This window comes from Saccopteryx leptura, chromosome 7 (genome assembly GCF_036850995.1).
Source record: "Saccopteryx leptura isolate mSacLep1 chromosome 7, mSacLep1_pri_phased_curated, whole genome shotgun sequence".
NCBI lineage: Eukaryota > Metazoa > Chordata > Mammalia > Chiroptera > Emballonuridae > Saccopteryx > Saccopteryx leptura.
The window spans coordinates 113,731,103-113,753,167 of NC_089509.1; the positions used below are offsets into that span (position 1 = coordinate 113,731,103).

General features: G+C 36.9%; 2 protein-coding genes across 3 annotated transcripts in view; one reads left to right on the top strand and one right to left on the bottom strand.

Moving 5' to 3' along the window:
* Positions 1-22,065, top strand: part of PSMD1 (proteasome 26S subunit, non-ATPase 1) — a 101,703-nt gene that overhangs the window by 34,051 nt on the left and 45,587 nt on the right. The gene's annotated exons all lie outside the window — the stretch shown is intronic.
* On the bottom strand, positions 727-20,437 carry HTR2B (5-hydroxytryptamine receptor 2B). The gene is made up of 4 exons (XM_066345393.1): positions 20,367-20,437; positions 19,001-19,607; positions 6,372-6,572; positions 727-1,827 (listed from the first exon to the last, which is right to left on the bottom strand). Exons 2-4 carry the CDS (start codon positions 19,416-19,418, stop codon positions 938-940), a joined length of 1,509 nt encoding a protein of 502 aa, XP_066201490.1. The 5' UTR covers positions 19,419-19,607; positions 20,367-20,437; the 3' UTR covers positions 727-937.

A 22,065-nucleotide genomic window follows, 5' to 3' on the forward strand; every position in this document is an offset into this window, starting at 1 on the left:
TCCCTCTCCCTCTCCCTCTCCCTCTCCCTCTCCCTCTCCTCTCTTAAAAATGAATAAATAAAAATAAAAATAAAAAATATATATATATTTCATCATTATATGTATAGATCCTTAGAATTTGAGGGAGCCCTAGCAGTGAACAATAGTAGTTACCACCAGATGCAGAATCAGTTATACAATGACTCTGTTTACAATTGAATATCAGTTTGATACATATTTTCAGCATGCGGTTCTCTATTTCTCCCTCAGGCTTGTGTTTTTGTTTGGGTGCTGTAACTTTCTTACTTTATTTTGTCTTTTTCATTCTTTTTTCTACATCTTTGTTTTTTCCTCTCCACTGAATAAGTATGGAATAGAATGAAAGTTGTTTTGTTTTTTTTCTTCTGAAGAAGTACAATCTATTCCTGCTGTCCTCCGTACCTCTTCCATCAAGGCAAAGTTATAACTGTCTTTCTAAGCCAAACAGTAAATGATAATCTTAACTTATCTCCAGATGGGATCGTTATTTTACATACTTGTTAGTCCACTGTTCCTATCACTATTGTTAGTCCTGATGCTTTTAAGGCATTGAAGACAAGGGTAATTCTTGATTGTCTTATTTTACTTATAGCACAGCTTTACTTACAAGTAGGAACTAAATAAATTCTTATGGAAACATTTTTTAAGCCTGAAATTTATTAATATAATTTTAATGCCTTGCCATTTAACCAGAGTGCTGGATTATTTTAATTGGCAGCTGTACAAAGTGAATTTTTTCCTGGAGTAAATAAAGAAATGTGTTCAAATAAAGAAAGTTGGATAATCTTAGTACATAACTTTTAGTTTAGAGAGATGATGAGATACATGACTTAAGTTCTTTATGTAATATTTGGTACATTTATATGTATCTGCTTCATCCTCCTCATCATTATATTAGATGAGTACTGTGCCATTTCTTCTATACATAACTGACTTGCTCTTCAGTTTTGCCGCCTTCATTTTCTGTGAGAAGAAGTGTATCGAGTAGAAGGATTGAAGAAGACTGAATGGTTGGACTTCGAAGCCTCATTGGGCTCTGGTACATGGCAGGATTAATCCCGTTTCGCATTCCATGTTTTATGAAAAACTTAGAGTTCTCTGCCATTGAATTCCGGAAGATATTACTGGAGCATCTTTTAAGAGTTTTTACTGATTGTGTGGCCTGGTAATTGCAGGTGATGTATCGGCCAAATGCATCCCGAAATGTCTTGTTAAAGAGGGTGTAGACCAATGGATTCACTCCTGAGGAAACGTAGCCTATCCACACAAATATCTCCAGGAGCATTGTAAGAGTAGTCTGGTCGCAGGAATCACATACAGCTAAAGTGATATTAGTAATAAAAAAGGGGCACCACATAAGCAAAAAAAGGAAAAACACAATCCCTAGCACCTTTGAAGCTCTCTGTTCATTGGAAATGGTCTGCAGTGACTTTTTTCCAGCTGTGGACATTCTTCGCATAAGTATGTCATCGCTTGAGCTGGGCAGAGTTTTGTCCTTGTGAGAACCATCCAGCATTGCCACCTTTTCAGGTGATGAGTAGGGCGTTTCATCCCTTTGGAAAACTGTGGACACAGTCATCCACGTTAGGCGTTGAGGCGGCTTGTTCCTGAACAAGTGAGCTTTCTTCTGTAAAGCACGGATAGTGAGAAAGTAGGTGACAATCATGATCGCCAGAGGTATAAAGAAGGAAGCCAGGGAGCCAAAGAGCATGAAGTTGCCGAAATGCTCTTTTGTCAGCCCACAGGTGATGTTATTTGGGTTTCCCAACTCAGTTTTTATCCCTTTAATAGGGACTGGAACAGCGATGCCTATGGAAGAAACAAGATAAATTTGGTTAATTTTATGACCTTCAATTCTCAGATTAGGTCCATCTAGATTTTAGAGTTTAGTTTAGTGACTGTGTGGTTAATATATTGTAATTCCTGGTACCCACAATGCAGAATTTGTCAAAGCACTTAATCAGTAGAAGATTTGACAAATACATGGAACTTAAGTAAGAAAACCTGTTGTTTTAAACAGATATTGGATAGTGATTTTAGGTTTATCATTAAAGCTTCCTAAAGCTGTAGTATGTTCATGAAATAGTAGAGAATGTTTTCACTTCTCCATTTCTCATCATCTATTTTGTTTGTTGATCTACCCAGCTTAAGGTAGAGGAATTCAGAAGAGAAGCTGCTTTTATATCCAATCTAGTAGGTTGATCCAGACTTCAGAGTATGTTCATGTATTGTCTTAATTCTGAATCAATATGTATTATCTTTTACGTTACACAGTTTCATTTAACAGATAGTTTTCTCTTTTGATGTTTGTTAATGTCTTTTAATCTTTCCTTCTTACAGAAAACTAAGAGGTTCACTGTTTTTTATAAACACTACTTAAAATTTGAGAGTGTGTGAATTGTAAAATCATTTTCAGGGTTGAGTTCCTCTAGTAGATATGAAAGAAGTATACCTCATGCTAATTTTCTAATACTTTAAATGCCATAAAGTAAATGTTTAAATATGATCTTCCTTGGTGAATAGCTTATTAGGAAGACAAGTAACACAAGGGTTAGCCTGGGTCTTTTCCCTCTGAAACAGCAAGTATTTAAAAATAAGTCTGAATTAATCTTTAGAAAGCTCTAGAATCCTTGTGTTGTTTTGTGACTCTAACAGTGCTCCATTGTCTGCACAGCCTGTCTGTGGTAGCAAAAGAGCCCTTGGCAAGAATGTTTTCCTCACACCCTTTCTGATGGAAGCCACTATATTTTCTGCGTTTTTGCTGGGCCACCACCAGGGAGAGGATTCTGTATACTTAGTGTTCTACACTAGGGGTCAGCAAACTACAACTTGAGGGCTAAATCTGGCCTGGCTCCTGTTTGGTAAATAACATTCTATTGGAACATAACCGTAGTCGTGGTTAACGGTTAGGGTATTTCTGCGCCTGCTTTTGTTCTGCTGCAGAGTTGAAGAGCCGTGACACAGCCTGCAAGCCCACAATGTTTACTCTTTTGCCCTTGACAGAGTAGTTAGCTGACCCCTGTATATCCTTACTTCCGGGTCATCTTTCCACTATTTTCCCCCCTTTTTTACTTTCCTTTTCAAGTCTATTTAATTGATTTATACTGGTCTATTCTTCATTTTTCTACCAGCCTCCGGGACATGGTCCCTCTTGCCCCATAGCTCCTCATTACAGTCTTCCTCTCCGCTGTTCCATTGCTGTCGTCGTCCACGACTTCATCCCATGGCTGATCCTTCTAACACTTTCATTTTATTTTCTTGAACTTCTCAACTTTAATTATTATTATTATCTGCATCCTGAAGCAATTTGTAAGTTCACTTAGAATTATCCTGTATCTAAAATCATGAGCTCTGGCCTGACCTGTGGTGGCGCAGTGGATAAAGCGTCGACCTGGAAGCACTGAGGTCACCGGTTTGAAACCCTGGACCTGCCTGGTCAAGGCACATATGGGAGTTGATGCTTCCTGCTCCTCCCCCCTTCTCTCTCTCTATCCCTCTCTCTTTCCTCTCTAAAATGAATAAATAAATAAAAGAAAAGAAAGAAATATATATATAAAAAAAAGTCTTTAAAATCACGAGCTCTGATACTTCCCTTTCTCGTCCTGCTTATTCTTCATTGCTGTAGAACTTCTCTTTCCTGTTATCCTGACCTCTGGACCATCCTTCCTTCCTACGTCACATTCCATTAACCTCATCAGGGCTCATATCACCTCAGCTGACTGCTGTCAGTGCAGTACCATTTATTGAAGTTTCCCCTGGTACTTTTTGTACCCTTACCTTCTTGATTCTCTTTTAATTCCTTACTATTGCCAGGTGTTACCAGGATAACCATAAATCCAAAAGAGAAAGTGAGTTTTGTTTTTAGCACTTTGGGGAGTTTAAAAACTGAACTAACCCCATCGTCTGCTTTTTCTCTTGCGAAGTTACTAAAGTATCATTGGTTCTACCAGACAAGGTGTGATAAAATGAAGAGCATTGATCTTGGCCTTGGTGCTGAAAAGGTGTAAGATCCTTAAGCCAACCATTTAAAACCTCCAGGGTTTTTTCCTTCTCTATGAAGAAAAGAATAGATTTGTAAGATCACTATCAAAGCTATATAATCTGGGGTCTTTTTATTCTTTTATTCCTGCACACTTATAACTTCATATTAGTCTTACTTACATATCTCCCTTCCTTTAGTGTAAAGATTCTTTTTCTTAGTCGCCTCTGTAGTCTTAGTACCTAGCACATTCTAGGTACTCAATAAAAAATTGATCAGTTTATAAATTTATGTTATCTGGCTTTAATTGAGGTACCACGTCTACCAACAGGCTGTGTATATATTGGCCTGATCATATTTCATAGTTTCAAATGTTTTAATTCTTAAGAATCCATTTCTCCTATTTTCTTCCTGCCTTTGCCTGTTTTCCCCCGCCCCCAACATACACACCTCCCACTGTCGAACTTTTCTCTTCCCCATTGCAGTGAATTTATCAACAAGATGTGGATTATTTGACATGAACTACTTGAGGTTTTCCCCTCTACATTTTAAATTTTGGTAATTGTCACACATTGTCTGCTAAGCCATTTCCCTGGCTTCTTTTTGGGGAGCCTCTTCTGCTCTGTCAATCAGCCTCTGCCCCCAAACTAGCCTTTTCTCACTATTTGCAAGTCTCTCTATTCTGAGTCGACTTTTCTTTGACCCTGCTTTCTTCCCAAGCCAGAGTAATAGCATGCCTTACTTTTGCCTCCAGGCGTTTCAGGAGATTTGGCCTGGTACCATTATTTCAGGAATATAAAGGTTAATATTTTGATTAGAGAGAAGTCATCTTTTTCTTGCTTTCCTTTTTGCCTTCTAGGTCTCTCTTGACCTTTTTTCCCTCTTTGAATGTTTTGTACCATGAGGAAGTGAACCTGCTCATCAGACTATGAATGATAGTAATTGTTGTGAATCTGCTTTTTCCTGATACTAACTTATAAGAGGTTTGAGTTGTTTATGCTGTACTTCATGCTAAGATACTATATTAGAGCAGCTATCTGTGCACATTAAAGATGAGCACAGGGCTATAAAACAGTTCAGAAGAAATATGTTTTCTTCCTGTAAATCAGGGGTCAGGAACCTTTTTGGCTGAGAGAGCCATGAATGCCACATATTTTATTTTATTTATTTATTTATTTATTTATTGTATTTTTCTGAAGCTGGAAACGGGGAGGCAGTCAGACAGACTCCCGCATGCGCCCGACCAGGATCCACCCAGCCCGCCCACCAGGGGGCGATGCTCTGCCCATCCGGGGCGTCGCTCTGTTGCGACCAGAGCCACTCTAGCGCATGGGGCAGAGGCCAAGGAGCCATCCCCAGCGCCCGGGCCATCTTTTGCTCCAATGGAGCCTCGGCTGTGGGAGGGGAAGAGAGAGACAGAGAGGAAGGAGAGGGGGAGGGGTGGAGAAGCAGATGGGCGCCTCTCCTGTGTGCCCTGGCCGGGAATCGAACCCGGGACTTCCACACGCCAGGCCAACGCTCTACCACTGAGCCAACCGGCCAGGGCCACGCCACATATTTTAAAATGTAATTCCGTGAAAGCCATACAATGACCTGTGTACGTTATGTATTATCTAATAAAAATTTGGTGTTGTCCTGGAGGACAGCTGTGATTGGCTCCAGGCACCCACAACCATGAACATGAGCGGTAGGAAATGAATGGATTGTAATACATGAGAATGTTTTATATTTTTAACATTTTTTTTTATTAAAGATTTGTCTGTGAGCCAGATGCAGCCATCAAAAGAGCCACATCTGGCTCGAGAGCCATAGGTTCCCGACCCCTGCTATAAATCATTTCCAAATATCATTTGCATCTCTCTTAAAACTTCTAATTAAACATATTCAAAACACTTAAGCAGACATTTGACTGCCTTTAGTATGTACACATATTTGCTTCCAAGATGAATTTATGATCTTTGATAACTGCAAACAAAATGCTTATATTATTTTTTTCCTATTTATCTTCTTAGGTGTGATTTAATATGCTTTGTTATCATTTTAATATTATTTTTGGATTCTATATGCTACCTAGACCTTAATGATCAGTTAACAAGTATGAAAACAGTTTTAGACTTATTCTTCCTACATGTCAAAATCAAAGCAGGAAGATACTTCAGTAAACATGAAAATGGTTTTCTGCTCTCTCACCCCTTTTGCTGATAGGAGGTTTGGAAGCTGTGTGAGGACTCTAATGGCATAGGAGGTTGTGTTGGTGTATCAGTAGGCTGCCTTGACTTTTCGTGCTGAGTTTCATGGTCTACCAGGCTTGGAATTCTAGCCAAATGGAACCAAAGGCTATATACACTCACCCCACCCCGACAATCCCACGTACCTATTGAAATTAACCACACCACGGTAATCTTGATGAATGCTGTAGCTCGTGAGTTGTATTGACTGGCCTGGATTGGCTTTTTGATGGCTATGTAACGATCCACTGAAATGGCGCAGAGATGCATAATGGATGCAGTAGAAAAAAGGACATCGAGAAATAACCAGGCAGGACACAGGACAACTGGGAGGGGCCACACAGCCTCTGAAAGAAAGAGAAACAAAACAGAAACATTTCTTCTGCAGAACGGCAACCTTCAATCTGTAGTTTTTCTTCAAAATGCTATATATTTTTTAACCTTTTTGTTATTTGTCTGAAATTTAACGACTTAAACTCCACAAGATAACTCTTAAGTTCAGATAAGGAATCAACACTATTAAATGTATTTCTGTAGATGGAACCTTCTAAATATATTTTTTGTTTTATAATAATAATTACAACCTTTTCTAAGCCAGCAATTTAGCATTACTTTGGCCTTTGCTCTTTTGTCTATTCCTTTTGTGATTTTTTAAAAACTTACACAATGTTGCACCTGGAACTTAACCTTGCTACTCAAGTAAAATGTACTTTTAAGCTGCTGTTCTATAAGGAAAAAACCTTTTACCATACACTATCATGTGGCAAAAGAATATTAGAGTGAAATTCTCAGTGAAGTGTGGGATTTGGACTCACTTCTGACAACAACTAGCAGCATGAACCTTATTTATAGTAAATTCTCATTTGGTGAAATAATTAAGTGAAGTTATTTGAGTTTTCTTTTTGACAGAAATAGTTCTTGAATAAAGTTTGTAAAAGGAATGCTTTAGGGTATGCTGAGGACAGAGTGCACTGTTAAATCCTTCCATATCGCATCATTCACTGCAAGTTGTGTAGATGTAATAAGTGATACAAACCTTTGGTTTAAAAAGAAAATCAGGATCAGACATCATATGGACTTTATTTAACAAACTCTTATTTTTTAAAAAAAAACTTCTGGCCTAACCAGGCGGTGGCGCAATAGATAGAGCGTCAGACTGGGACATGGAGGACCCAGGTTCGAAACCCCGAGGTAGCTGGGTTGAGCACAGACTCATCTGGTTTGAGCAAGGCTCACCAGCTTGAGCCCAAGGTCGCTGGCTTGAGCAAGGGGTTACTCAGTCTGCTATAGTCCCCCCACCTCCAGTCAAGGTACATATGAGAAAGCAATCAACTAACAACTAAGATGCCACAACAAAGAATGGGTGCTTCTCATCTCTATTCCTTCCTGTCTCCCTGTCCCTGTCACTCTCTCTGTCTCTCTCACAAAAATAAATAAATAAATAAATAAATACTTGTGTATATACCTCATATAGTCTTAAGCAATTTAGAAATATTAACTTTTTTTAAATTTAAGGTTTTGGATGTGATATTGAAAATACTCTACATAGCTTTCCAATAAGTTTACTTAAAAAAGTGTCTATATCTGTAGGGATTTGATACATTATGTGTTATGCATATACCCACTACCTACAGTTTTATAGTTTCAAAACTAAAATTTGTTTTAGCATTTTCCCTAGAATATTTTAGTTAGAATCCATTTTACCAAAATATACACACAAATTTTAAAACTTGCTATAAGACCAAATCACTCCATTATAGAACAAATGTTATGTGTATGAGATCATCTAAATTTTTCTTAGTTTTTCATATGTCCACTGACAAAATATAAAATATAACTACTTTTCTTTTCCTGGCTTTTGCAAATGTATTTAGCTTTGACAGGCATAAAATGATTAGAATAATTGAAGGAGGACCAAGATAACATCTCACCGTTTCAGAGCACCAACAGACCCTTCAGTGGTAATCTATTGAAATTCAAGAAGCCTAGGGGTATAGAGAGGTTAGCATCCTGACCAAAAAAAAGACCATAAATTAGAGAAGTTTTATAGATTTTATTTATTTACTTATTTACTTATTTTTAAGAATCAAATAGGATTTTAATAAAAAATATCTGGATGCTTTACAAAAAAGCTAGCAAGGCTGACATCCACTTTTTGGTGCCTTCTGTTTCCAGAGTTGGTATGTGGCATTCTTTTTTTCTTTTTTTTTTTTTGTGATAGAGATAGAGAGAGGGACAGACAGGAAGTGGGAGAGATAAGAAGCATCAATTCTTCATTGCTGCGCCTTAGTTGTTCATAGACTGCTTTCTCATATGTGCCTTGACTGAAGGGCTACCACAGAGCAAATGACCCCTTACTCAAGCCTGTGACCTTGGGCTCAAGCAGGTGAGCCTGCGCTCAAGCTGGCAACCTCAGGGTTTCGAATGTGGGTCCTTCGCATCCTGGTCCAGTACTCTATCCACTGCGCCACTGCTTGGTCAGGCAGTACATGGCATTCTTAATAGGAATAGTAAAATATTTCTTCTTAGGAACAGAATAATAAAATCAGTATGAATTTTCATTCAGAGGATAAATTATTGGTTGGTACTTGGTTCCATGTTCAGCAGCTTCTTATAAAAAGGATTAAAGCCTCAAGTGGAAGAAGTAATTCATACTTTTAAGTAAATTACTATATCATTCCTACTTTACTGACTTGGGAGTGAGGATTAGGGATGGAGATAAATTACAGAGTCGAGAGATGGAGATAGATTATAGAATCACTGAGCTGGAAAGGACTTAGAGATTCTATCACTGATTCTGCAGATGAGTGGATTTCAGTACAGTTAAGTCTTCAAGTATGAGCAGGAGCACTTATTTATAAAAGCTTGAAAGTATTCTTCCAACCTTATGCTCAAAGTGTACTCTTCAGATCAGTAAGGATTCGCATAACGTGGGAACTTGCTAGAACTGCAGGTTCTTGAGCCTCATCACAGACTCTGAATCAGACTCTGGAGTTGAACAAGATACCCGGCTGATGTGTATGCAAATTAATGTTTGAGAAACACTACTTTAGAAGACTTTCTGGGAAGGGTTGTATCTGGCTTGATATTTGTAGGATAGGTGTTCAGACTGCCTCTGAAAGAAACTTATGGGAAGCCTCTCAAAGAATGGCAGAGACTCTGTCTCTCTCTTCCCCTCCCGCAGCCAAGGCTCCATTGGAGCAAAGATGGCCCGGGCACTGGGGATGGCTCCTTGGCCTCTGCCCCAGGCGCTAGAGTGGCTCTGGTCGCGGCAGAGCGACGCCCCAGATGGGCAGAGCGTCGCCCCTGGTGGGCGTGCCGGGTGGATCCCGGTCGGGCGCATGCGGGAGTCTGTCTGACTGTCTCTCCCCGTTTCCAGCTTCAGAAAAAAAGAAAAGAAAAAAAAAAAAAAGAATGGCAGAGATCGGTGGTGGCGCAGTGGATAGAGAGCATCGACCCTGGGCACGGAGGTCCCCTGTTACAAACCCTGAGGTCATCGACTTGAGGGCTGGCTTACCAGCTTGAGCACAGGCTTGCTGGCTTGAATCCCAAAGTCGCTTGCTTGAGCAAGGGGTCACTGGCTCGGCTTGAGGCCCATATGGCGTATATGAGAAGCAAGCAATAAACAACTAAAGTGAATGCAGCTATGAGTTGATGCTTCTCATCTCTCTCCTCCCCCTCTCCCTCTCACAAAAAAACAGAAATCTGTGTGTAGAAAGAATCTGATCAATTAAATTTTCTCCATTTTAGCTGTCAGATTTAGATTTTCAGTTAATTAGTGGGAAAGGACCTTGAACACTCAAAGGTAACGCAGTTTGACCTGAGCTTAAGCAACTAGTGGTCTCAGTAGAATGAACAGAATCGCATATGATGAGGGTTGGGCAGTGGAAGCTGCTTAAAGTGAGGCTGCGCTCAGAACTGTCCTGAAGGCTAGATTTTGGATTGAATAGGAAGTAGAACAATACTGAGTCTAGAGCTACATCCGGAGATACTGGTCATAGTTACGGATTATGAAAGGCAGATAATTGTCATACCCTAGGCTCCCTTTCTAGAAATGCACACTCTTTCTGTATCATCTATTTTAATGGGCTGCTAATAACTTAAACTTGCCTATTTAGCTGTTCTAATTATGGGTTATACTTTTTAAAATTAAGGTCTGGAAAATTCTAGTCATAAATCTAGTAGCCACGAGCAGGAAGCCACAGTAGAACTCTCATATAAAACGTACATGTCTCTGGAATTAGAGTATCTGACCCACATATTCCTAATCGTGGACTAAGAGGGAAAACTTTAGTGCTGATTTAATTAAACTTATGAAGCCTTGTTAGCCTCATTTTCCATCAGAATAAATTTATAACTCCAGTTTTGGAACAGGAAGTAGATATTAAAATCAATTCAGATCACTAGAATTTTGTCGAGTCAGTGCTGTCTTACAGCTAACAGTAGAAATAGTGAAGTGAGACATGGGGAGCACAGTGTGGTATGGAAAGTGTTATATAGAATGGGACACTTGAAACCATGTCAGCACAATAAATTAAAAATAAAAAGTAAAGTAAAAAAATCAATTCAGATCACTAAAATTTTGTTGAGTCAATGCTTTCTTACTGATAACAAATACTGATGCATGGTAGAGAATTTTCTCTAAAAAAGAAAGAGACTCAGGTTTAGGAGTAAGAGAGATGGATCTTTAGGATTAAGCTTTATGATCCCATGTGTCATGAATCCCAAATTGAATAGACTTTTTATGAAACTAACATAAAAGGAACAGGTGACTTCATTAAATAACAGAATCTTTTATACAAAGCAAAAAGAAAAAAAAGACTTATCTAATTGCCCCAATAGATTCAGGTAATTTAAGAATTTATACAAATTAAAAAAGTTTTAGACATTCTCAATTTATAAAGGGACTCTTTTTGAGAGAGAGACAGATAGGAAGGGAGAGAAAGTGAGAAAGCATAACTTCTAGTTGCTTCACTTTAGTTGTGCATTGATTGCTTCTCGTACGTGCCTTGACCAGAGATTGAACCACAGGGTCAAGCGTAGCCAGTGACTGCTTGCTCAAGCCAGTAACCTTAGGCTTTTTTCAAGCCAGCTGCCTTTGGATTCAAGCTGGTGACCTTTGGGATTGTGTCGACAGTCCTGCATTTAAGCCAGCAAGCCATGCTCAAGCTGGCAACCTAAAGATTTTGAACCTGCGACCTTGGTGTTCTGGGTTGTCACTCTATCCATGGCGCTATCTCTGGTCAGGCTAAAGGGACTTCATCTAGTCCAGATACTTTCATTCTAAAATTATCTTTTCAATTAGTGTTAATTTCATAGGCTCAAGATAAGAAAGGCTTCCTACTATTCAGAATAACTATAAAAGATTCAGTTGTTGCCCTGGCCAGGTGGCTCAGCAGTAGAGCGTCGGCCTGGCATGCGGGGGACCCGGGTTTGATTCCCGACCAGGGCACATAGAAGAAGCGCCTATTTGCTTCTCCACCCCCACCCCCTCCTTCCTCTCTGTCTCTCTTCCCCTCCCGCAGCCAAGGCTCCATTGGAGCAAGGATGTCCCGGGTGCTGGGGATGGCTCCTTGGCCTCTGCCCCAGGCGCTAGAGTGGCTCTGGTCGCCGCAGAGCGACACCCCGGAGGGGCAGAGCATCACCCCCTGGTGGGCAGAGCATCGCCCCTGGTGGGCGTGCCGGGTGGATCCCGGTCGGGCGCATGCGGGAGTCTGTCTGACTGTCTCTCCCCATTTCCAGCTTCAGAAAAATACAAAAAAAAAACAAACAAAAACAAAAAAGATTCAGTTGTTATAGTAAGATAGGTTAATTATTCCAAAACTTAATGTTTTTATTAAGAGTTTAATGATTTATAATTTCATTTACTTGTTGTAATGTATTATGTCCAGCTTTTTTTCCATAAGAACTCATTCTTTAAAATGAAACAGTTTAAGATTTACATAAAAAGAAAAGTATGTCTAAGAGTCAATCTATGGGAAATAAGATACCAGATATTTAACCTAAATTACTGCTATTCTGGGGCTCTAAATTTTTTTTTCTTTTTTTTATTTTTATTTTAGAGAGGAGGTGGGGGAGAGAGGGAGAGACAGAGAGAGAGAAGGGGGAGGAGCAGGAAGCATCAACTCCCATATGTGCCTTGACCAGGCAAGCCAGGGTTTCCAGGTTGACTCTTTATCCACTGCGCCACCACAGGTCAGGCATAAATTTTACTTTTTCATAAAAACGTAAGACAGAAGAGGGAAAACATTTCGATACTATAGCAGTTGTTGTCCTACAAAAAGAAAACACATAAATTTCTCTGAAAAAATTTCCCATTTTTCACCTTTTTCCACCACCCACTTCCAAATTAAACCCAAAGAAGAATTTAATTTCAATAATGTTTGAATGATGGCATTTCTGTGGGTGCCTGAAATAATTACAAATTGATAATTATAGAAGCAAAAGAAGTCTTAAATGAATCTTAGATTATAGACAATTCATTATTTGTCTAAAATATTAGTAGCATAGGAAGCATTTATCTCTGTCTATTGAGATCTTGATTCCAGGTATATCCTTTCTTTGGCTCAAATAAATTTTTATAAAAATTCAAGAAAAGCCCTGGCTGGATAGCTCATTTGGTTAGAGCATTGTCCCAATACACTAAGATTGCACTTTCAATCCCCGGTCAGGGCTCGTGTAAGAATCAACCAGTGAGGTCCTTACTGGTTGTTCAGTGGTAGAGTGCTGGCCTGGCATGTGGATGTCCCAGGTTCAGTCCCTGTCAGGGCACACAGGAGAAGTACCCATCTGCTTCTCCACCCTTCCCCTCTCCATTCTCTCTCTGTCTCTCTCTTCTCCTCCCGTAGCCATGGGTCATTGGAGCAAGTTGGCCCGGGTGCTGAGGATGGCTACATGGCCTTGCCTCAGGCACTGAAATAGCTCAGTTGCTGAGCAATGGAACAATGGCCCCAGATAGGCAGATCATTACTCCAGATGGGACTTGCCAGGTGGATTCTGGTTGGGGTGCATGCGAGAGTCTGACTCTCTGCCTCCCCTCTTCTAACTTAAGAAAACAAAAAAGAATCATCCAGTGAATGCATAAATAAATGAAGAACAATAAATTGATGTCTCTGTCTCCCTCTCTTCCTTTCTCTCTCCCTCCCCTCCTTCTCTCTCTCCCTGTCTTGCTCCTTCCTCACTCCATTCCTCTGTCTCTCTCAAATCAATAAATAAAATTTTAAAAAATATTCTTAAAATAAATTCATATTTTAATAATAGGTTAAAAAGTTTTAACCCATTTTTTTAAAGAAAATATTTGTAGCACAAGTGTTTTGTTGTTTAAAATACGGACTTTTGGCCTGACCTGTGGTGGCGCAGTGGATAAAGCGTCAACCTAGAAACGCTGAGGTTGCCGGTTCAAAGCCCTGGGCTTGCCTGGTCAAGGCACATATGGGAGTTGATGCTTCTTGCTCCTCCCCCTTCTCCCTCTCTTTCTCTCTCTCTCTTTCTCTCTCCCCTCTCTATAATGAATAAATAAAATCTTAAAAAATATATATGGACTTTTATGCTTAACAGAAGTTTCCATTTGTCTCCCAAACAAGGTTCAGCAACCTCATATACATGGGTCCAGGATTAATATCTTCCTCAGAAAAGAAGTCTGGCAGTCATCTCAAGAATTTATATACATATTAGTTAAGACTCAATTATTCTGTAAAATTTTATGAAATAAAACTTTTTAAAAATACTAGGTTCTGCCTTTGTCCCTAGAGTCACGACCCACAGGTTGAGAACCGCTGCCCTAGAGAAACTTTTATGGCCCTCTTGTTAGAGTTATTTAAGATACAAATGTTGGCTGTTTGCCAGATATGACATTTTTGGTTGAAATAACTTATTTTATTTGAGAAAGTAGAGGAGTAGAGATTAAGAGTATAAATTCTAGAGTCAGTTCTCCTGGGTTCAAATTATGACTCTGCTACTTATTTATTTGTGTCCTCTCATAAAATGGGGATGCTGATCATATCATTTTTATAGGGTAGCTTTCAGGAGTAAATGCAATAATACATGTAAAGTGTTTAAAACAATGTCTGGCATAGAGAAAGCACTCAGTAAATGTACTATTTTTGTTTGACAGAAACTAGCTCACTAGCCCAGTCATTGAATACTCCTACGGAGAAACAATAAGCCCTATCTTCTTGTCTCCATCCCATTACACTTAAAGCTGTACTTCAAATCAAGGAATATGAGAACATGTTTAACTGTTTAACATTTAATTTGTTATAAAAGTATACCTTTACTGAAATTGAGTTTAACTATTTTATATATAAATGGTAAAGAAACACAACCCATTGCTATGTCTGTTTTTTTGGGGGGAGCGTTTTTTGTTTTGTTTTGTGTTTTGGGGGGTATTTTTTGCTTTACCTGGTATAAAAACCTGAATTTTTTAACAAGAAACCAAAATAGTTTCTTGATGACAGATTCATTTTATCTGAAACCAGCTTACCCTTTGGGTAAGTTTTTCATTTGGAAAGCTGAGTTACGTCATTAGTTTAGGAAGTAATTCACATTAATCTATAAATCTGAGGCATAAGTTCCCTTATGAGGGTTTAAAAGACTATTTTTAAAGCCATCCCTGGAGGGCTGTGCCTGTAGAGTTCATAGAGATAAATAACTAGTTCGTGAATGGATTGAAGCAGGACAAATCCTAAACAGTCTGATGTCCACGAAGGATATAGTAATTTTCAAGTATACATTTTTTTAATCTCAGAAATTTTTATGTTTCTCTTTTTACTTTCTGGAAAAGAGAGACGTAGATAAGTGCTTTAATTTTTATTATGAGGATCCTGTTTTGTTTTTGTTGCTTTTCCATTACAGTTGAGCATATGAAATATTCTGGGGTTAGATGTCTGATGTGATGGTGCTTTAAATGTTTCAAGTGATTTAATACTTATGAAAATTTTTTATTCATTTTTAAATTTTCCACTTTCTAAAAAGAAGTGCCTTTCATTGCTTTGCTCCGTCCGTTTAAGAATTAGGTAGAGCAGCATGTTGTTGCATAAATGAATGACTGATTTTTAAAATATTTTCCTACTATACATCTGTTTCATTTCTGTTCACATTCACATCTCAACTAAATCACGTATTGAAGTATATAAACCCTTTTGCACACTATACTAATATTTGCCAGTTAGTAGTGCCTATAACGTTCTGGGCCGTATTTGACAATTTCACAAGACAACTGCAGCTTAACCTCCATGTTACAGACAGGTGATTGAACTGTTTCGAACCCCTGCCTTTTAGCCCTTTTATACACCCTCTTTCAAACCGGACCACACATACTGTTTCAAATTAGAGATTATGGTGCTGCATTAAAATTTAAGTTATAAAGAAACCAATACTGACCAGTGGATGACCAAATGCTATATATTCTCTCTTTATATTTTAAATTGTTTATTTAATGAGGAAAGGAAAAGTGTAGAGAAATTCTTAAACTTTGAACTTCCTGTCTTTTTTATATTGGCATATGATGTTTCATTTTCCTTTGTGTCCTACACAATTATTTCTGACTTAGGCATTTTCAAGACTTAAACCAGTGGTCCCCAACCTTTTTTGGGCCATGGACCAGTTTAATGTCAGAAAATATTTTCACGGACTGGCCTTTAGGGTGGGACGGATAAATGTATCACGTGACTGAAAGAAGCGTCAAGAGTGAGTCTTAGACGGATGTAACAGAGGGAATCTGGCCATTTTTTAAAAATAAAACATCGTTCAGACTTAAATATAAATAAAATGGAAATAATGTAAGTTATTTATTCTTTCTCTGCGGACCAGTACCAAATGGCCCATGGACCAGTACTGGTCTGCAGCCCGGGGGTTGGGGACCACTGACCTAAACTATAATCTACTAATCTATGATCGTCGATTTTAGGAATTAGAGGCAAGACAGTTAAAAACTAGAACTGTCTAGTAAAGGTTAAAGTCAGCATGCCCAGAAAGGGAGAAGTGACAGAAAAGTTGACAGAGCACAGCTCATCTGAAAGACCATGGGTGCCAGGGGTCATCATCTTGGTAAAATAAAAATTCAGGCAGTATATAATCAAACAGTATGTAAATCACTGATAAAATAAAGTATTCCTCAGTAAAAGACCCACTTTTTAAAATTCAGTGCTCTCTTTTCTACTTAACTGAATTTTATTAGAATATTAGCTAATATAAAGTTTCTGTTACTTTCATTGAATTGCCCTGAGATAACTAAAATCACTCATCACTCATTGTGGTAGTTAACTTTTTATGTTAATAGAACTAGAGATATTCTTGTCTCTTTAGACTTTAGAAGTTCTAAGACTATCAAAAAATCTTAGTATTAGTTGAACTCCAGGTCCCTATTTATAATATGTGCAGTTCCCAATTTATGAATGCATCCTTTTGAAGATTTTTGAAGGGCAGCATGCATTTTTTTCATACACTTTCTCATAGAAATACAATGTTTTCAATAATAAATTAATGCAGAAATCTTTTAAATAGTGGTTAAATTCCCACGTTAGTTCCTTTTTTAAAAATCTAACCTTACTGTACAGTTTAATTACTGATAGTAAAAGTGTTCGGGACTATGAAAGATTTTATTTTGTAATTTAAAATTAACAAATATTTGAAAGAATGTAATGTGGTTAAAAATACATATATTATTTAGGACATAAATAGAAAGATGTTCTACATGTGTTAAAATATATATTGGGTTCCCTGCTAACTTTTATTGCTAGCAATATCTTGGGCCCAAAAACTTTAAATAATATAAACTTTGTTTTCCACTGCTGGATCCCTACTATTTTCCTGTGGGAAATGGAATTATCTCTTTTTTATCTGTTTTTGTATTCATTTGGTACCTCACTTTAATACTATAGAACTTTGCTTTTTCAGATTCCTTAACTATTTAGCTGCTAATTTATAAGTATCTTCCACAGTGTTTTACATATAGTAGATGTTTGATATTTATGGACTCATGAATTTTAAAATTAAAATTCACTTCTACATAACTCAATCTCATTTGTTTAACATATCAATTAAATTTTGTGAAGTATGTAGGATAACCATTTTAATATCTATATGCCAGCAAAGCACAGCTTAGGGAGAATGATTTTATACCTAAGCTACTATTGTGTGTATGGAGATGAGAACTTGAATCCCATACTTGCATAATCTTTACTTAATATGCATAAATGTTCCTGCATAATCCTTATTTACTGTTATTTCTTTTCAACTTTATTGAGAATTAAAATTGTTTATGTTCTTCTTTAGAGTAAGATTTCTTAACATTTTTATGGTTATTGTAGCACTAGGTTATTCAAAAGATTATAAATTTATAAAAGGGAGAAATATAGATAGAAAGACGGTAAGAATGATTAGAGAATCTATTAAAGCAGTAGAACTTCATTCACTGCTTGCTCTGCCACAGAATTTAAAGCCTGGGTAGCCCTGGCCAGATAGTTCTGTTGGCTAGAGCATCATCCTAAAGCACAAGGGTTGCTGGTTTGATCCCTGATAAGGGCACATACAGAAAGAGATGTTCCTGTCTATTTCCTGCTCTCTCACTTCCTCTTATTAAAATCAATAAAATGAACATTTAAAAACAAAAAAGCATGGGTAAATGTTGGCTTAGAATGGGAAGTTTCAGCCTGTTACCATTTGATTCTATTTGGGAGATCAAGCACTTAATTTTAGATATCTTTCTATAATTATAAAAATGTAACATTTCAACTTGAATATAATAGTTTGAATGGCAGTTTTTCTTCACCTCCTGATAAGCATTGTAGTTAAATAAATTTTACTTCTATAGCCTGAAATATTTTTATCTTCACCATAAACATAATTCAAAGAAGCCCTATTCTCTTACAAATAATCATTTTTCTCAAGCATTTAATGAATGGAAAATCAATTTACACCAAGCGTTGAATAAGTTAAATATCCTCTTAATCCTGAATCTTGGGAGTCCTCATAATTTATCAGTAGAATTATTTGTGTTTACTCAAATTCTAAAATGAGATTATATATATAAATCAGAAACTATATCATTTTAATATCTTTTTGTTATAACGAACTAAGAGTTCCATAGCAAACTACATTTTTTACTGTAATAACTCAGGTATTTGTCAGTTATTTTAATAATCTATAAGTCTGATTCCTCTTACATGTATCAAGGACATGGATAGTCAGAAACCATAAAAAATTAAGCATTTGTCATCTATTAAAATGTCATCTATTGGGACACTCTGAGCCTAACCATTTCCTTCAGCAACTAAATATAATTGTTTCTTAACATGAAGAATTTAAGTCTGAAGTACACAAACTATAAAAAGATATAACAAGAATTTTTAGAATAATTTTCATTTTAAATTGGGGTTTAGTGATGTAAATTGAAATTTAGTGATTTAAAGACATTATCATTAATAATTAACCCAGCACAAAAGTGTTACACAAGTGTCCTAGCAATGGCTTTGTCAAGAAAAAAAAAGTATTAATACTGGGAAGGTTGAAGTATATATCTGTTCTTTACTGTAATTTTTGGTAATTTCTGCAGAATCTACAAATATTGTTAACTTGGACGACTTTGGAAATTATTTTATTAGATAGCTAAGGAGGGAATAGAATTGTATCTAAGAAATTATATTTTGCTATTTAAAACTACCATAGAAAATGATGAAAAATGAACTGCATCTTTAAAGATTCAGTAAGTATTTATTTTTCTAATTGTTTATCATAGTTCTGTGATTTGACAGCAGGCATAAAGTGAAATACTTACCAAACATTATTGTCAGGAGGGCGATCGGCATCACAAACAATCCAACCAGCAAATCAGCCACTGCCAGGGACATTAGAAAATAATTGGTAGCATACTGCAGCTTTTTCTCCAGTGAAACAGCCAGAATAACAAGGATGTTTCCACCAATTGTGGGTATTATCACGGTGAGTATCAGAAGAGCTGCCCAGCGTGGTTTGTTTCCCTGTTCCTCACCAATCTGTTTCATTTCCTCTGATATGGACTCTGTCTGTAATCCAGACCAGTTAGAAGTTACTAAATGATCAAATGAGCTCTGCAGAATGTGCTCAGGAATTGTGCTTTGTTCAGATGTTTTGTAAGAGAAAGTCATTCGCTGTTTTTCTGTGATTTGATCCGATTCCACATACTGGTCAGCATGGTCAGTAGCTAAGCTGGTCATCTGCTTTTTTAAGGCGTTGTACCCATGCCAGATACGCAAAGCCAAAGTTGACTCTTTCCTTTAAAAACAATTTCAAGTTCTTTAGAATGAGAGCGTACGTGCATCTGTCCATGTCTGTAGACAAGACCCAAGTGTTGAGTGTTCTGCAGAGGCTTAGATTTCAGGAGGTTTAGTGAAGGAGACCGATAGCTGTGAAAAAAGACTTATTTATTAGTTTCTCTGTCTCTTTATAGTGGCAGAGCTGTGTTTGAATTTGAATGTCAGAGTTCCCCCTAGGTATAAAATATGTGGATTGCATTTGTGACAGTGCAGCCAGTCCCACAAACATGCCCTAACATTCCGTGCTTATGATAAAAAGCTAGTTGTTACCTTTCCTTCAGAATATGTACAGAAGAATAGCAACGTGAAAGTACCAAATAGCTATTTGGTACACACCTACAAACGCGCTCAGCCCTCCTGAAGTCTTAAAAAATTACTTACCAGCTAGGAATTTTTATTTGTTGTTGGTTTTTTCCTGACCAGGTTTAGCTTAATACTGATATAAATGCCATTTTCATAAAGCATTTAAGGACGCCTTTAATTTGAGAGAAAGAAAGAACTATAGGTATTACTAGGATCCAAATAATTGTTTTTAGTAATTTTCTTTTAAAGAAAACAAGTTTCTGCAACAATTATAATCCAAATTATCACTTTATGCCAGATTTGAACCAGTTTTTTGTTTGTTTGTTTTTAGTATCTTTTTTTTAACTTTCCCAGTTTCCTTGAAAAGGATACAAAGCTAAGGGGAAGATTAAACCATTTCTTCATAAAATCTACAAATCCCATACTAAAAATGTCCCCTTTAACATTGGGAAACTTTTCATTTTTGAATAGAAGTGAAAAAATATGGTAGCAAAATTTTTAAAGAAAAAAACAGATAAACTCTATATTTATTTGTTAAATACTTACCTCTTACTTGTTCGTTCCCCTTATGTGCTCAGGGGACCTGCTTGCTGCTGTGACAGAAGTCCTCCTCCCTTGTCTCACTCTGAGCCGCCAACACTGGCGTTGCAAAGCAGTGAAGCTAGTGTGTTGTACAGCTAGCTGTGAGCATGCCAAGGAGGTTACTTCCTCTCTGACATACTCATTTTTAGAGAGTAGCAGCATTCATTATAATTCATAAAGCCACCAGTGAAATATGTTGAACCAGTTCATGACCTTGATTCAAGTAATATTCTTAAGAGCTCTCTTTAGTATTTGGGGAATTGTAATAAACTATCGTTTAGCTTCAGATAGTTTTATTTTAGATTACCCCTGGGTTTTTCCCATTTAAGAAAAAAATAAGATAAAATCTAGAGATTCTAGAGCTTTAATTCTGTGAAGAGTCTGCCCTGTGAGCCGTGTAGCGGTTTCTAGCAGTGAACAAGATTCTTACCAGCTTTTCATGCCTTTGCTGTGGAACATAATTTGCTCTGGTTGCAACCTTATATAGAAGAGCACAGAAAGGTCTGGATTCTACATGTGTACACAGGTTTTCACGGAAACTTCCTCATTACTTATTTTTAAACAAGTTTCCTCTGATTTTGAGAATTGGTTCATTGGTAGTTTTCTTTCCCACAGATATATTGGGAAAAGTATATGATATGTAATGAAAATATATTTCTGCCTTATTTCAGATAATGGGTATAAAAATCTTAACAGCTATGTTATAACCTAAGTTTTCTCTAAACTGTAACACTAGCTTAGTCCTAGAACTTCAGCATTTTCTGTTTCCTTTTTAAAAGGTCATCATAGAGTACTTGTATTTTAAAATCATTTAATTACTTCTAGATCAACAGTAGCATTTATACCCTTTTTATGTTTTAAATTATATTTTTTAGCTATGTGAAAGTTATTAGAAAATACTTGGTTCATTTCAGTTCTGCTGAGCACTTCAGGTTTTATTCAATATTTGCTACTTTTTTTTAACCCAAAATTCAATATTTTAGAAAAAATATTTTCTAAGAATTTGGGGTAAAAATATAATACTGAAGAACAATCATATTTGATGTGCCACAGTTTCTCTTTAGGATATGAAAATATTTTAAAATACTTTTTTATTATGAAATCACAATTTCGTATCTGTGCTTATAGTTAGATAGGGGTCTGCAAAACAAATAACATCATATTAAAAGCAGCAGCACCATTATATTCAGTGAAAATATGTGTATGAAATAAACCTTCATTGATTTGTGTTTATAAAGTTTTAAAAAATATTTATTAAGTATATTATAAATATACCTGCCATTATTACTGTTATAATACTTTGCCAGTACTAGCCCCTCTCACCCACACTCACTTCAAAAAGAAAATCTTAAAGTAGTTTAAATTGATACTTGTATTATTTTTATTTTTGAAATTTTAAATTAGTTTAATGACTGAGGAAATAATTAGAACAACTATGTACATATTTGGTAACCTCAAGTTATTAGAAGCAATAGCTGAGAATCAGAAAGAAAGCAAAATAATAATAATAAATAAAAGGGTAGACAAATATCTCAGTTGGCAAATAACTAAACTGTGCTCTAAAACCTCATTTATATTAGATAGAAGGCAGCTTGGAAATTCCTACTCCAGATCGTTTTTGCTCTATGCACACACTCACAAAAACTCTCTTCCCCTCTTTAAT

Excerpts from the sequence above, each read along its gene's own strand:
- HTR2B (XM_066345393.1), bottom strand. The coding sequence starts at position 19,418 with ATGACCAGCTTAGCTACTGACCATGCTGACCAGTATGTGGAATCGGAT. Across the intron at positions 6,573-19,000 it reads CCTCCTGACAATAATGTTTG|AGGCTGTGTGGCCCCTCCCA; the intron begins GTAAGTATTTCA and ends TCTTTCTTTCAG. Across the intron at positions 1,828-6,371 it reads GGTGTGGTTAATTTCAATAG|GCATCGCTGTTCCAGTCCCT; the intron begins GTACGTGGGATT and ends TTTCTTCCATAG.